The sequence below is a fragment of the Pollicipes pollicipes genome, unplaced genomic scaffold, assembly GCF_011947565.3.
Source record: "Pollicipes pollicipes isolate AB1234 unplaced genomic scaffold, Ppol_2.1 Scaffold_2555;HRSCAF=2994_pilon_pilon_pilon, whole genome shotgun sequence".
Taxonomy (NCBI): Eukaryota; Metazoa; Arthropoda; class Thecostraca; order Pollicipedomorpha; family Pollicipedidae; genus Pollicipes; species Pollicipes pollicipes.
Genome location: NW_023596136.1, coordinates 42,999,906 through 43,016,060, shown reverse-complemented (window position 1 = coordinate 43,016,060; position 16,155 = coordinate 42,999,906). Strand labels below are relative to the sequence as shown.

The following is a 16,155-nucleotide window of genomic DNA, read 5'->3' as shown; positions in this document are numbered from 1 at the left end:
CAGAGCCGGCAAAAGACCGACACGAGAGAGAACGGAGTAGAAAACAACTGCACTGCTTATGTGGTGCCTGGTCGTACTTCCAACATCCTGCGTCTTTGCGTACTGCTGCCAAAACACTTGCAAGAACGCAGTGGTGGGAACACTCATTCATACACAAATTTGTACTAATCAGCGAAGAAGCCAATGCAACAATGGTGTGTTTTCAAATTCTCGCCTCACCTTTTATCTCGGCGACTGCCGGCTTCATGTAGGGAGATGCTGGTTCCCGACCCCGGCCCACAGGGTCGGTCCAGACCAGCAGCTGGTCGAGTCGTCCCAGCTCAGATCGGCACGCAGGCCAGAACACCGGACTAAAAAGCGGCTTCTTCAGAACGCAGAACCGAAGCAGTGTCGTTTCCGCGTGCATCAAGGTATGGAGCTCGGCACCAGTCCCACACATGCAGTCCCTCGTAAAACGAATGAGTCATGAACAGGCTCGGACGGCACGCGCAGTCGGTGGCCTTGGGACCGCACTGGTGCAGAGCAGCACGGCCGGCGGGCCGCGGCCGCGGCCGCTACGCCACGTTACTCAAGTGTGACGGGAAAGTCCACAGCTGGCGCGAGCCTACTGACATCTGGCAGCATTCATTCAAACCGGAATATCTCATAACGTACGCCAGGGTATACGATGCGGGGTTGACGAACCAACGTCGCGGTAATAGAGACACGACATGACTCATGTGGGGAACAAGTAAATGTAGTGGCCAGGGAATTGACCACGCTTGTGCTTTTCCATGCGTGCTTTAAAAAACTGACGATGCGTACAACAATATTGCCACGATCAAACGATGGATAGCATTGCGGCATCGCCATTCGCCCAGCGACTCTGAAGCAATTAGTCTTCGCAAACATACTCTCAACCCGCGTTGCTGACCCGGCAGGCGGCGTTCTTCACTCACGCAGATGGGGTCGTGCTGGGCGGCGCGGCGGCCGAGCTCGCTCTGGGCCAGCAGCAGGCGGCGCCGCGACTCGGCCAGCGCCGCCGCTAGCTCGTCCGAGTCCGTGTCGCTGTCGCCCGAGTCACTGGCGGTGCGCAGCTGTGGCGGCACGGCGTACCGGTCAACAACCAACGCCTCGGGCGATATCAAACGGGCGCCGCTGACAGTGACGAGGTCGAGGGCCTGTTTCAAACGGCGTGCCACGCGCTGTTCCGCCGCCACAGTGACGCGGTGCGCTTGGCCAGTGGAGCTCGGCAGCTAAATGGCTCGAAGGTAGACTGTCAACCGCCGCGGTACGGCGTCATTAACGCGTCACCTAGCGGTGCAGTTGCGTATTCAACTGGGGGAGGGGAGCTTCAGCCCTACCCAACTTGGGATCCAGTCCCCTAACTTGGATGGCAAAGTGGGCCACATCCTGGGCGAAACACGTTGGTTAGCAGCCTTGGAGGTGGTCCCATAGTGTTCACGGTTCAGCCCCCACCCCCTGCCAACTCACTGGGCGAAAGTACACCACTGGCGTCACAATTGGCCGACGATAAGCGATTGGAAGTGTACCCAGACTGCTCTACTACGGTATAAACCTCCAATGATCCTGCTCGAGATCTATACCCAACAAGCACAAGAGCACTCCGAAAGCACAAGTTCCAATTCGCTCAAATTGTCAAGAAAGCCTTTGGATGTACTTAAAGCGTCACGATGAACACTACCTTAACCCATCCAACAACCGCGGTCAAGCAAACGGACCAGATCAGTTGAGGCGTCCATGTCGGTGACTATCTATGGCGGCCGTGTCCAGCTGCCGCACCTGTCTGCGGAGGCGGCGCGGCGGCGGCCGGCGCGCGGCCGGCGTGCCGCTGACTTGGGACGAGGTGCAGTCCGAGACAGAGTCGAGGAAGTTTCGGTAGTCGTCGCAGTCGAGAAAACGCAGCAGGGCGGCCGGGTCCAGCGCCGCCTCCGAGCCCGGCTCGCTGATCTCCTTGTACTCCTGCGGCCGGCGGCAGGCCACGGGTCACGGGGGCACGCTGTGGTCCACGCGTCACGGAAGCACGCTATGGTCCACGGGTCACGGGAGCACGCTATGGTCCGTGGGTCACGGGAGCACCCTATGGTCCACGGGTCACGGGAGCACGCTATGGCCGGTGGGTCACAGAAGCACGCTATGGTCCACGGGTCACAGGAGCACGCTATGGTCCGTGGGTCACGGATGCACGCTATAGTCCGTGGGTCACGGAAGCACGCTATGGCCCACGGATCACGGGAGCACGCTATGGTCCACGGATCACGGAAGCACGCTATGGTCCACGGGTCACGGTAGCACGCTATGGTCCCACGGGTCACGGTAGCACCCTGTGGTCCGTGGGCCATGGAAGCACGCTATGGCCCGTGGGTCATGGAAGCACGCCATTGTTCGCGGGTCACCAGTCACGTGACTGCTAGATGTGGGACACATGGCTGATGACGATGCATGGATAAAGGATTGCAAATAATGCCCGGTGGGAACTAACGCGCGAGTCATGCTTCCAAAATGGCGGCAGGAGAAAGTCAATATTTTGCCAAGCTCCAAACCCTGTACAGAGTGCATGAAACAAATAAAACCGCGCCTCGTTCGGACAACGCCAACAATCATCGAACAGCCGCAGCAAACATCATGACGCTCCCTTGCTTCTTGCCTGGTACGGGTCCCACGCCTGTTCGGACACAGAGCTGATGACGTCACAGGTATCCTCGGTGACGTCACCGGTAGAGAGGTCCTCAAGTGTGGTGTCGGTGGCGCCGGACAGCTGTGATGTCAGGTGACCGGCTGCAGTTTGAGACCCACTGTCACGGTGGGATTCGAGGGATGTTCTCGGTGGGGTCACATCGAGACCTTCACGCCGCAGTTGCCGCTCTTATAGGGTGTCGTCTCACACGGAACGTGTAGATTTATTACGCGGTAATGTCAGACATGTCTTGCAATATAACGTCTTGTTAAAGTGAAGCAAGACGACCTCCTCACAATAATCATATACGTGATATTCGTTCAGTTAGATGTATATGAATGAATTTTCGATGACATACTTTGCTACCGGGATCAATACGATCTAAGATGAAATGGACACTAGATGCCAGCATTGGGAGCGTTTCCCCCTGCACACACGTGATCAAATGGCACACATTTCCCACACTTCGACCGAACAAATTACAGTAAATCTCAGGCGATGTAATTCCCTGGCTTTGCACAGGTTGCAGACTACCTCATTCGCCAGGATGGAGTGTTTCTGTGTAATCGGGGCTCAGTTCACATATGTGGATTGATAGCATATTTTGTAATGGTGATGGTCGTCTTTTTCTCGCAAAATCTTAACACCCAAAGGGTTATCAGCCGCCGAATCTCTAAATTTTGGTGTGCAAAAGAAAATTACCGATGGGGGTCTCAGGATTCTTTTTCTTTAAACCTGGACGAGGTCATTAAACCGTAGCCGAATGGGTCACTTTGATTTACCAGCATACCACCTTCGCCCCAGCACTTCACTTATCAAACACGCTCTACAATACACTGCGCCACGCATCAGACATGTCACTTTCAGATGCATGCATTAGAAATTCTTTCAGCGGATGGACGTACCGGTTGTGAGAAAGCTGACTGGACTAGATTGTGTTCTAAAGTATTCTGATTTGCCATGGTATACGAACATTAAGATAAAAACTTTTTAGCGACTGGTTTTATCCTCACACACAAGGCTCCGTCCCACTTAAGGTAAAGTAAGATATTCGTCTGGTTTGATCTTGTTGGTGTTGACAATTTCCATGCTGATATTGACGTTGATGTTCTTGTTGATGTTGATGATGGTGCTCCTGTTGCTGTTGTTTTATCGGCGTTGTTTATTCCAGTCGATGTTGTTGTGTGGCTTCTCGATGAAGGCGACGTATAAGTTGTTTGGAGCACCCCTTTGCTTTAAACAGGTTTTTGTATGCTTTGACACGAGTGATCATTATCAACGCCGTCTGAAGATATTTTCATCGCGCTTCGAAAGTCCTAAACGGATGACAGCTTTTTTGTAGACTGGTTATTATCTCAAGTTAAAACTTTGCAAACAAAGACCACGCCACACCAAAATATGTGAATCAAATCAGGCACGCAAATAGAAACCCCTACCACACATGAATAGTACATTCATGAGAATAATTTATGCTTATTCTGTGCAGAGCTAGCGTATTTCATCCTTGTGGTTCATTGTTATTTGTTCGGTCAGAGTGTGGGAAATGCGAGTCCACTTCATCACGTCTGTGCAGGGGAAAAATGCTGATAACACTGGTTGGCACAGAAATCTAATGCCACATAGATATCTATGTTGGTTAGCATCTGATGTCCGATTCATTCTCAACTTTTCGATTCTGTTAAGAAGGATAGCGACCGAAAAGACATTCAAAATACTACTGAATTAAGAATATCAGGTATATCATCATTGTAAGGAGGTCATCTCAATTCATTTTAATACTTACCATGTCTTACATTTCACAAGCACTGTGCCTTCTTAATGATAACGTAGTGAGGGCGAAAACCTCAAGGGAGATTTTCACGGGTGAAGCAGGTGGGATTATGACCTCGAAAGAATCTGTGAACTGCTGTCATTGTGTGATGACCATCCTCGCTTGACACCTGTCGCTGATATTACCTTAATGACAACATCGATACTTCTTAACCACTTGACTGGAGCGTGCGCAGAAAAGCGGACTCCAGAATCCTGTGACCCATGTATGACTGGAAATAGCCATATCCACCACACGCCCATGTACGTGTCCCCACTTTGTGCAGCGCCAACATGTCTGTCCTAACACCCTTGCACCTCTCCGCCTCCAGACCGTCTGACCTTGACCGGATGCGGCGCCGTCGGGTCCTTCCCGCCATTGGCCAGCTTCCGCCGCCACCGGCGCCGAACGGGGAACGCGCCTGCGACGGCGGGTCGGTGACCCTGGAGCTCCGCCCTCGCTTCCCGAACTCGGCGTCGTGATTGGTCGGCGCGTATGAGGGCGGTGACGCCCCGCCCACGCCGCGGCACCCGGTGCGTTACTATTGGTCGGTTCCCGGTGCTGGGCGGAGCAGGTCAGTATTGTCGAGCCTCCAGAACTGCCAGGGGAAGAACGAACAAGTACTGCTGACGAGTCGGGTGGTCGCAGGTGCTGAGTGCCAGGGGTATTTGTAACTTTGTATCCGTATGCAACTTGTATATAGTTGTAACTTTATATATATATATATATATATATATATATATATATATATATATATAACCATACCACACCTCCTTACAACCAACTACATATATAACCATATTTGTCACTTTGTATCTGTAACTTTGTGACATAAGTGGACAATAGACCTCGGTTTCATGTCTCACAACGCTACTAAAATTATATATATATATATATATATATATATATATATATATATATATATGCATAATCTGGACTGGACAGACCCAAAAAGCGTCGTTTTGAGGTCACGTTTAGACTCTTTGTTGTCAACATCATGAAATAATGAGCAAATCGCGTTCCCATGAGGTGATACCGCCAGCCTCAGCGTGGTCCATCGCATAACGCGTGTGGTGTATGGATTAAAATGCCTCTCCTACACATATGGCAACAAGCCATGAACTGATGCACGATGAAGTAGGTACATACCCACATAAAGCGTTGCCTTACATGCAGCCGTCAATGTCAGACCCTCAATCTACGCACATGCCAGTGAATCATAGCGCCCCACTGACAGCTTGGCAAACGTTGGCACTACGGCCAAGCGTTATCTGGTGAAAAACGGCACGTAAATCAGCTACGTCACTTTGCGAGAAACGGCGCCTGTTAGCGCGATAACAGCTGACGGGGGACAGACCCCGGACGAGCACGCACCTGGAGGTGGGGGTGGGTGTGTCGCCGGCGGGCGCCGGGTCTCGGGTCGCCTGGGGCGGCGTCAGGTTCAGCGGGGTCACGGACTGGTCGTTAGACGACCGCCGCTTGCTGTGGAGAGCAGCCTGGAACGGAGCCAACCGCGCCCGCCGCGTCAGCAGAGGACTACTGAAGCCATCCCGGACCATGGTGTCGGGCAGATGGCATACATCAGCTAGAAATAACCAGGTCAACTGCGGGGGGGGGACGGTATGCCTATTTCATAGAATGCATTGTCACCCAGTGCCAATTATATCAAAATGTGCTAGGCAATGTCCTTCGGGACCCCGCGTCTGTTCGCTGGTACTCGGTCTAATGTAATAAGTTTCGTGGATAGCACAGTGTCTGACTAACGTTGAATTGTATTTCACGCCATGCCAGCTAAAACACAAAAAAGTATACGCCACCGTTCGTTGGTTTAATCACAGTCGGCAAGCTAGCGTGGCAAAACAAATCTGCAGTGCGCAGACTCGCGTACACAGACACTTTTCGGCACTTACTTTGTTCGTCGCATCTTTGAGGCTCGATGGCTGTGGCTGTAAGTCCCCACCCCTTGTCATGGAAGTTGCCATTTTTGCTAGAGCCGCAGGGACTTTACCTAAACTTCAGACCGCAAGTGCAGAAAGGATAGACGCGTTGGCCGACTCCCCACGGCCCGAGTCAATAGACCACAGGCGTGCACAGGCGGGACGCTCGGTGTCACCGCTGACCTGGGGTGGTGCGCTCTCCCGGCCGGCGGCGGCCGGCGCCACCTCCCGGCACGTGACCACGCTGCAGTCGAACACCTCCGACTCGGAAGAGTCCAGCTCGCCGCCCGACTCCCCGCTGGAGTACTCCGCGCTGGCGTCGCAGCTCGCGTCCGTCACCTGCAGCAGTCACCTGGGTCAGTCACCTGCAGCAGTCACCTGGTCACCTGCGTCAGCCACCTGCAGCAGTTACCTGGGTCAGTCACCTGCAGCGGTCGCCTGGGTCAGTCAGCTGCCGCAGTTACCTGGGTCAGTCATCTGCAGCAGTCACCTGGTCACCTGCGTCAGCCACCTGCAGCAGTTACCTGGTCACCTGCGTCAGCCACCTGCAGCAGTCACCTGGTCACCTGCGTCAGCCACCTGCAGCAGTCACCTGGGTCAGTCACCTGCAGCGTTCGCCTGGGTCAGTCACCTGCAGCAGTTACCCGGGTCAGTCACCTGCGGCAGTTACCTGGTCACCTGCGTCAGCCACCTGCAGCAGTTACCTGGGTCAGTCACCTGCAGCGGTCGCCTGGGTCAGTCAGCTGCCGCAGTTACCCGGGTCAGTCACCTGCGGCAGTTACCTGGTCACCTGCGTCAGCCACCTGCAGCAGTTACCTGGGTCAGTCACCTGCAGCAGTCACCCGGGTCAGTCAGCTGCCGCAGTTACCCGGGTCAGTCACCTGCGGCTGTCACCTGCGGCGGTCACCTGCGTTAGTCACCTGCAGCAGTCACCTGGGTCAGTCACCTGCAGCGTTCGCCTGGGTCAGTCACCTGCAGCAGTCACCCGGGTCAGTCAGCTGCCGCAGTTACCCGGGTCAGTCACCTGCAGCAGTCACCTGCGGCGGTCGCCTGAGTCAGTCACCGGCAGTAGTCGTAAAGATCAGTCACCTGGGTCCGTCACCTGGGTCAGTCATGTGGGTCAGTAACCTATCACCTGCCGCAGCCACCTGGGCCAGTCACCCACTACACACCAGATACAACCACCGGCGGAAGGTACGCCAGGGGCGCTGAAAAAAGGAGGTGCTCAGCTGATCACGATTGGCGCGCTTTTTCATAAAGGGGTTACGGCTGCAGCCTACCGCCACCTTGCAAAGTTGGCAGATATTGCAAAGAAGCTGTGCTTTCCCACGCTAACCTTGACGTCCCGCCATAAGCAGCATCTGTCCCATGGAACGGGCTGAGGGACGTCGTAGTTCATGGCAAGCACGGTTCTTCCCTACGACCTTGAGGTCGTGACCACATCTGAAGCTTAGTACTAGCCGTTTTAGTTCTACGTCTACATTCAGCGTGATGTTAAGAGGCACCGATAACCGGACGAACTCAGGGTGGCTCGACTCAAGTAGCTCGTTGAGTAGCTAGGACTCGACACCCCTGTTGCTTTGCTCGGGTTTGGGAATCAAAGTTTAATACATAACCGCTTTATAATGTTTTTTGTTAATTCAGTCGACCTTTTTCTGAACCGCTTCACTGTGAAAGCTGGAGTGTTTAAGAAGACGACCAATCCGGAGTTGTAATTTCGTATTTAAGGGGGGGGGGGTGAGGGCTTAATCCTCCAGTTTTAAGAACCAGCCAGTTTTATTCCGCGAAACCACGCCTCTGGATTGAGATGTAGGTTTTTAAACAGGCTCGTATCCGTGCGATAGGTCCAACCGCGAAATAATGCCGCCCATAATACTGCCGGGGAGTGGTAGCCAAAACCTGGTCCAATCAGGCCATGGAGTCATGTAATGTTGAAATGTAACACCACGTAGCACGCTAAGATCTTACAGCAGAACTGTCGGCAAACAGTGACGTAAGGTGTCGTGTAAAACCACCAGAAAACCACGCAACATTACTTTAATCGCGCGACGTGAAGGCTATCAAATAGCCTCAATACATACAGCATCGGTTTTATCCCTACAACGCTATGCAGAACATACCATAGGCCCCTCGCCACCATCAATTTTGTCTGCCGCAAACCGTCTCACAGTGTCGTCAGCGCCCGTTCATCGCGCTGAGCGTCGCCTGGCCCGGCGTGAGTCGGTCGTGAGGCGGGCACTGATCGGCGAGGCTCGCCGGCAACTCAAACACAGCGGCCGGCCGCACGTGGTGACGTGGCTCGGTGGCCGCCTTGGCACCGGACCGCACTCCCGCCAATCGGCGGCAAATCGCGCGAACAGAGGGCGATACAGAGCCACTTGGCCGGCGGCCAGCGTCCGCCGGCGCGTGTCAACACAGGTGCGGCGACGAAAGCCGGCCCGGTCCAGACCGAGAGCGCGGTGACCGACGAACGCCCTCCCGCATCGTGTGACAACGACGTTGCATAAGAACTGCACTAAAATTGCACATGCATTGACATTGTCGTGACACACTGGCGATGGAAAGAGGGAAACACTCTTTATATTCTTTATATTCTCTACCTTCATCTGAATGCGTTTCAGCTGGTTCTCTAATTATGCGGGCAATAGTGCCGATCAATGCCATTTCTTTTCAACACATATCATTCACAGGCAAGATGGTCGGTGTGGGAATTCGTTCGAAACAAGTGGGGCCCAGGCCAGTCTGGTCGTAACTTGAACAGGAAGGGACTGCGGTGAAGATGAAGAAGCAGGCTGCCCTGCCGCCTTTTCGAAAAGGAGAAAGAGAGAACTATGCATTTAAATTGGAGTGAAGATAAAACGGTTGGAAACTTTAAGGAGTACAGGATATTTCTAACCCACTGTTACATCATTCTAAAGGGCCTTGTGCATGCTGACCAGTGCAAAGCAAAGGCTAGTTTAACAAGTTGCCACATGCAGGATGCTAGGATACATTGATAAGTCTTGTTATATCGGAAAGGAGACCAGTCTGGGCACTGCTTGCATATACAGACCGCCATATGAGACCCAGCGCTAGCCCCTCGTAGTCAATGCCGTCATTTCGAAATGTTTATCAGTTGCTATCTTTTATCTGAACTCTAAATGATCTGACCTAAATCCGAGGCAACTCATACGCTATGGGTATGCTATTCGTCATTTGCCCGTCCGGTTTGCGTGTTCTTTTAATTTGCCGGCATGGTCTGCATTCATTTCAAAACGGATGGCTGGATCCCTTAGCAGCATATGTTTAACCTAAGGATAGACCATTTTACATACATCGACTTGTCGTTTAAAACGATGTTGAAAAATAATGTGGTTATAGCAGAGATATCATACACGGGCCACGTCCGTCAATATTTTCAAGTATGTTCTCGATTCGCTATGTTGAGAAAATAATCATCTGAGAGCAAAGTAAAGTGGTGCACATTCAAGGAGACATTCAAATACGGCGGTAGGTTAGACTGTTCTGCGAACCGGCTTGCCCGCCGCTGCCCAAGCCGAGCAGCTGCTTCGCCAGAGTGGAAGCGTAAGTGCAGCTGAAACGGCCGCCCACAGTCAGTAACCGACGGCCAGTGGACAATGTCATTTTGGCTTCGGGTCTTGGGGATGCGGAACACACCTCGAGTCCGTTCCGTACGTAAATTACAACGGCCTAAATCACATCAGGCTGGCGGACCGCCTCTGCCTCATGGGTGTTTGTAATCACCGGCGTCTTGTTTGTAACACCACCAGCTTGCAGCGGCTTGCAAACCTCATCTAAGGAGCGCCACGTCTTGCGCTCCAGCAAACGTCACGCCTGGTTCGTCCATTAGACATCTGCAGCAAGCTGCGGGCGTGACGCGACTCTTTCATCAGGCGGGCGATGAGCCGCCGCCAGGAGCCCACAGCAGCGCTGTGATCTTTGGAGCTGGCTCAAGGTGAGCCCCCACACCCGCGGCGACCCTATTAATTTGCAGCACGCGCCGAGGACGCGCCGCCGGACTCATTTCGGCGCCAGACGGGAATCGTGCCGGGGACTCGCTTCGGCGCCAGACGGGAATCGTGCCGGGGACTCATTTCGGCGCCAGACGGGAATCGTGTCGGGGACTCGCCTCGGCGTCAGTCGGGAATCGTGTCGGGGACTCGCTTCGGTGCCAGACGGGAGTCGTGCCGGGGGCTCGCTTCGGCGCCAGACGGGAGTGGCGTCGAATCAAAGCGGCCCTCATGACGCCGCCGTTAGGTTCAGAATTGTGCTGCCCTTCAATGCAAATCCATATGACAGGGATTCATGTCATCGTCGAAATATGTGTACGAAGGAGTGTTGCATCACACAAGTCAGTTTTGCACACTTCCTGTAACACCCGTGAGGCACAAACGCCGGACCTCGTCACACCGCCAAGCGAGGATGCCGGCCAGTTTTGATAACATGCCGCGTGCAACGTAAGTCGGTCAAACTGGCGCACTGCACTGTGGGCTGTAACGCAGACTCCGGCAGTCTCTCTCTGTAGGTGATCTTGATGGCAGGAGTCGGGTGGGGTGGCGCCTCACGTCAGGTTTTGGTGTTGAACGGTGCCGCTAGGCATTGGCTGGGACCCTCCCTGGTCTGCCTGTCGGTGTGACAGCAGGCACCTTGCATGCATATTCTGTGGTAGTGAGCAAGGTTGTGTTCATTAAGGCAATTCATGCTTTTCCGAAAGGTGTCGGACATAATTGTCATCGCTGATAGCTCGTTACCTGCACGAAAGGCTGTGACACCTGAGACGCTGCAAGACGTTTGGGGAAGGGAGCAATCTGCCGCCTTCAGATTTGCAGGCCTTTTAAACCACAGCTGGCCGTGCCAGTTTTGCACAACACACAAACAATTCAACTTGTTTGTTTCCATTGCGTGCCACATGCGTGGCAAAACGGAACTGGGAAATGGGGGGGGGGGGGGGGAGGAGGAGGGGGAGGGCGATGTGGCAGAACGCAGCGGAACGGCACGCAGCGCCCCCACTTCAATTGCCAAAATAGCTGCCCGAAGCCCCCTCCGACGCTGTTGGCACGACTTTAGAGGCCCCGGCTGCGATGACATCACTATTCCACAGACGCCGCCACTTCCCTCGGCACTGTCCGTTACCCAGCCTACGGCAGATGGGTACCTGGATCTGTATGTGAACTTGTCAGAGCTTGCACGTACATCCTGCTGACTACCGGTGACGGAGTCAGCGAAACCATGGCTGCAAAATGACGGCGGAACAGCACAAACGTGTAACATCCCAGCCTGCCGCTCTTTGTTTGACGCCCCACGTTGGCACTACGCCGTTTTTTGCTCAATATTCGCGTGATGCCACTTAGATGTATGGAGATAGGGCGATATTTTGTTTTCTCCGAATCAAGTCTTATTGTGCTCACCTTCCCCCAAGCGTGACGTGCAGTGATGCAGGTTATCGGACAATGAAGTGACAAAAGCGTGGGCGATGTTTACTAGCATCCTTTTGGAATCGGCGCATGTTTTGTGTGCATCAAACCGAAGTTATCAAATGGGCTGTACAATTTGTTGCGACGTAGGTGTGCAGTTTGAAACTGGGATAAATATTCACGATCCGACATAATTTTCAGCCAACAAGGAAACGTGGTCAGAGTTTTAATGGACGGGCCCGGAGCTCAATGAGTCCGCGTCACGACGATTCTGTCGCAAGCCCAAAAACGAAAAATCCAGGTCCAAGGAGGGGACCGGAAACCGGGCCCCTTCAGTTGGGTGCGCCCATGGTACCTAAAATTTGCCACTTAGAGGCAGCAAAGTTGTCAAGTTTTATGTTGTATGCCAAGTCAGTTATAACTCAGTGCATACGTACTTTGAGCATGGCAATGTGGAGACAATCACGATGAAAGGGCAATAATGATCTCTACGTCACCGTTCTTCTCTTTGACCACTTTCTCCAAGTTCCCAAGCGTGCCATCGACGAAGTTTAGGTCGGACGTCCAATTTATTTTGTTTTGTGCCTAGGTCGTCTTCCACGACAACCGGTTCTACCGTTTGTACACAGCAGCTCCTCCGCGGTGCCGTCAAACCGGTCCAGTCCAGCTGTGGCCGTTTCTCCAGGCTCAAACGGCGTATACGGCAGTAGCCGTCCATAACGCGGCCGTCCAGTCCGACCCTGACGTCCAGTCGGTCCAGCAGGCCGGGTCAGCTGTCACCGGCGCCTGATTGGCCATTAGCTGCCACCGGCCGACGCCGCGTCCACGCCCCGCTGACGCCGACGCCCGCCCACGCCCCCGCCCCCGCCCCCGCCTCGCAGGCCGCGTCCCGGGGGAGGTCGGTGGAGCGGCGCGGCGGCGGGTCACATGAGGCGCACGTGACCGGCCAGGACAACGGAAGGCCAGACTGCACCCGTCACGACCGACGTGTCGGGCCGATTAACGACGGCAACGGTACGCTGGCCGGAGTCGGAGCTGAAAGGCGCGGTAGGCGCGTGACATGGAGGGGGCGCTGGCTCCCTGGGCCTGCAGGGACGCGGCGCACGAGTCCTTGAGCCGATTCGACAGCGTACGAGCGCTCGTGGCGAGCAAGGGGGCTGCACATGCATGGATTATAAGTCCACTAATGAAAACGAGCAATGTGTGGGATGCACTCACAAATGTTATTGCCACGCGCCTATCAGCGAGATGTGCGCTGCTCCCGAGGGCCATGACTGACTCATCGGTACTGAGCTCTGTGGGAGAGTCCTGTGTTTCTTGCCTGAGGGATGCGTCATCTCACCGACGCTGGGGGCACTGTCAGACCTGGCACCGCCGCCGGCCACGCTGGCCTGCTCAGTCCGGGGGCCCCGCGTCGGTGGGGGCGCGCTGGCTGAGCAGGGCCGCGCGCCGCCGGGTTGGGCGCGCCGCGTCACTCGGGAGCGGGGCACGCCGCCGGCCGCCGACGCCGGCTGCCGGAAGCTGCAGCCAGCGGGCGCGCCGGCGGGAGGGCGTGTGCTGATTACGTCTGCAGCTCCGGCGGCCGGCGGCATCTGGGCCCCGGCGGCCGGGGTAAACAGCCCGCCGGCGTCTGCAGCGGCCCCGCCTGCAGCCGGCAGGCCGGCACCCGCCAGCCGGCCGCGGCGCCGCCGGGACGTAGGCACGCCAGGCTGCCGCCCGGGCAGCGTGGGCGCGGCAGCCGCACGAAGAGGGCGCGGGCAGCGGCGACGCCGCGTCGTGAGGCGTGCTCGGACACGCCGCGTCGCGTCGCGCCACGACACGCTATGTCGCGTCACGGATGCCTGTTTGGACGCACGTGACCGCGCCCGGTCTACTGCGCTCGGTGATCCGCAGCTCGCAGGGAGGCCAGGATCAGACGGCTGGCGCCGGGCGTAGACAGCCGGCGACGGTGGCTAATGACCCGGGCCACCAGAGGTCACGCTCGGCTCCCTAACGAACCGGCGAGGTCAGGTCACATGCGGCTGAGAAGCTAACTTGCGCAGCTAGGAGGAAAATTGCGCTGGCCAGGGATACGGAAATGAGTCCTTTTGTGAAGGGCCTGTTCCCATTGTTGGCTCCTCTCATTGTTGGTATGAAATCACAACATTTTTTACTAGAATAGTTGAAGAAGACTTGAAGAAAGCGTTCATTATCCTACAAACCATATCTTCATCGGGCTGTAATTGCTGGACATGACTGTCATGTTGCTCACATAAAGCTTTTTCGGCCCTTCGGTTCGCCGCCCCCTCCCCCCTCAATTATACAAATCGACGCCTCGCGGCCCCGGATGGCCGTGAAATAAAACCGCAGCTATAACCGGCCCAGAGTAAGGCCCGCGGCGTCGGCCGAGCTCTCGCCGAACTGCGCGAGGCGTCGGTCGTGATGGCTCGCTCCAAGGCGGGGCACAGAGGCAGCGTCCCCACCACCGCTCGATCGCGACGGCCGCGCTCCTTCACGGCCGTACAGCTGTGCTTGGCAGCACGGCCGTGAAATGTGGGGGGGGGGAGGGGAGGGGGGGGGGGCGCCGCCAGTAGACCCATATTTTTCGGTTTTTCCGTAGATGGCTCCTAGCAGAGCAAAAAATCGGCGTAATGGGTTCTAACTGAATGCGCTTGCTCCCCGAGAAAGAAAATTCGGGCTGCACACGAGGTGGGTTGCACATGAAAAAAGTTAAATGGATGTTGAGATGGCGACCAGCAGGGACCAGCGGCAGTGGCAGTGCCTGGCTCAGCAGGCCCGGTATCGGACTTTTTGTGTGTTCTACGTTATCACGACCGGCAATCTATATGGATCGCCAGTCCCCCCCCCCCCCCCCCCCCCCCCCCAGCATATCGCCCAGTGATGTCGCCTACGTCGGAAAAACGGGTTGGAGCGCCGACCGAGGTTACGTTTAGGGGGACAGGAGCGGAATTTACCGTCAAGCCTTGATGAGAACGTCAGGTCAGGCTCTGCTACATACCCTTCAAAGGGTAATGTCCCCACAGTGACGTCACACCGCAGTCTATGTTGAGCCGTGCCCCATTGCCGCCACGCCGGCCGTTGGGCCTGTTTACTGGTCGCCTGACAACGGTTCAGTTGCTGGCTATCGGCGGCACAAATGCGAACCCGTCGCAGACATTGCGCCAATAAAGCACGCGACGGGGTGCCCGCCCACGCCGCGTCTCGTGCGGAGGACGAGGACAGCGCGGACGGACGGCGAGGAGGACGACAGCTGTCCGGCCCAGGTCACGAGCCGGGGTCGCCGACACGCTGCGCCATGCGCTGGCGGCGCGGCGGCCCCCCGCTCGCCCAGCGCTGCGCCACACAAGGCGCGCCGTCCGTGACAGTGCACAGGCGGCGCAAAAACCGTGCGGCGGGATCAATGGGCGCGGCTGTGGACAGAACCCGCTCGGAGCCGCACAGCGGGCATGGGCGGCAACCGCGCCGCCGAAGCCGCACAGTGGGCCAAACGGCCGACCGCCTGGCCGAACTCCGAGCACATGTGCCAGCCGGGTCCGAAGGCCACATCTGTGGGGTGAGTCATGGCGTGTGTTTATCTGGTCCGCCATGAGGTGGGGACGCTGCCGGCCTCGCTGGCGGTCGGCGGCGATAACGAGGGAACGCAGGGCCTCTGCCCCCGAGGATGTCCGGGCAGGCGGCGGCGGTGGTCGGAAGAAGTGACAGGGGCGCGGGGTTCCGACTTCGAGGAAGTCCGGGCGGTGGTCGGAAGAGATGAGGATCACCAGAGCCCCTCGGCGGGGGTCGGAAGACGAGCCCGGAATGCGGTCAGGACAGATACGAGTCACTGAGACGCGGATCTTCAAATCGGAATAATTAAAAAGCCCCTGGCCAGACCCGGTGATAGACACGGAAATCGTGATAACCCCAGAGTGTCATTAACGAATCCAACCAACTGGAACGAACCATTACAGCGTCACGGTTCCTGGCACCGCTACCGGTTAGGCCAACGCACGAGGACGAGGACAATGGCATGCGCAGTCCTGTAGCCTCCTGGCTGAGCAGTGCCCTGCTCTCCCCTGCTGTGCATCGATGACCCACACTCCTCCCCCCCCCCTCCCCAGAGGCGCCACGTTCTCCGCCGCTCTGCCCGCTCTCCCAGCGCGGCCGCGGCCGCCGCCGTCGGGTATTTCAGCAGCCCGCTCCGGCTGCACGCGGCTGCAGCGGCTCCGGCTGGCGAGCGGCCAGCGGCAGTCAGTTAGCACGCACGGGCCCGCAACGCGGCGGCCACCGGAAGCGTAACGCCCCCCCCCCCCCCCCAGTCCCCTCCCCGCCAGGATG

General features: G+C 56.3%; 1 protein-coding gene across 1 annotated transcript; it reads right to left on the bottom strand.

The window, feature by feature from the left end:
• Positions 1–479: 479 nt before the first annotated feature.
• LOC119101550 (uncharacterized) lies at positions 480–15,400 on the bottom strand. Its single transcript, XM_037224900.1, has 11 exons — positions 15,316–15,400; positions 13,181–13,270; positions 7,449–7,461; positions 7,207–7,227; positions 6,991–7,003; positions 6,608–6,763; positions 5,862–5,983; positions 4,829–5,085; positions 2,648–2,778; positions 1,783–1,962; positions 480–1,076 (listed from the first exon to the last, which is right to left on the bottom strand). The coding sequence occupies exons 1-11, from the start codon at positions 15,398–15,400 to the stop codon at positions 783–785; spliced, it is 1,362 nt and encodes a 453-aa protein (XP_037080795.1). The 3' UTR covers positions 480–782.
• Between the last annotated feature and the right edge of the window lie 755 nt (positions 15,401–16,155).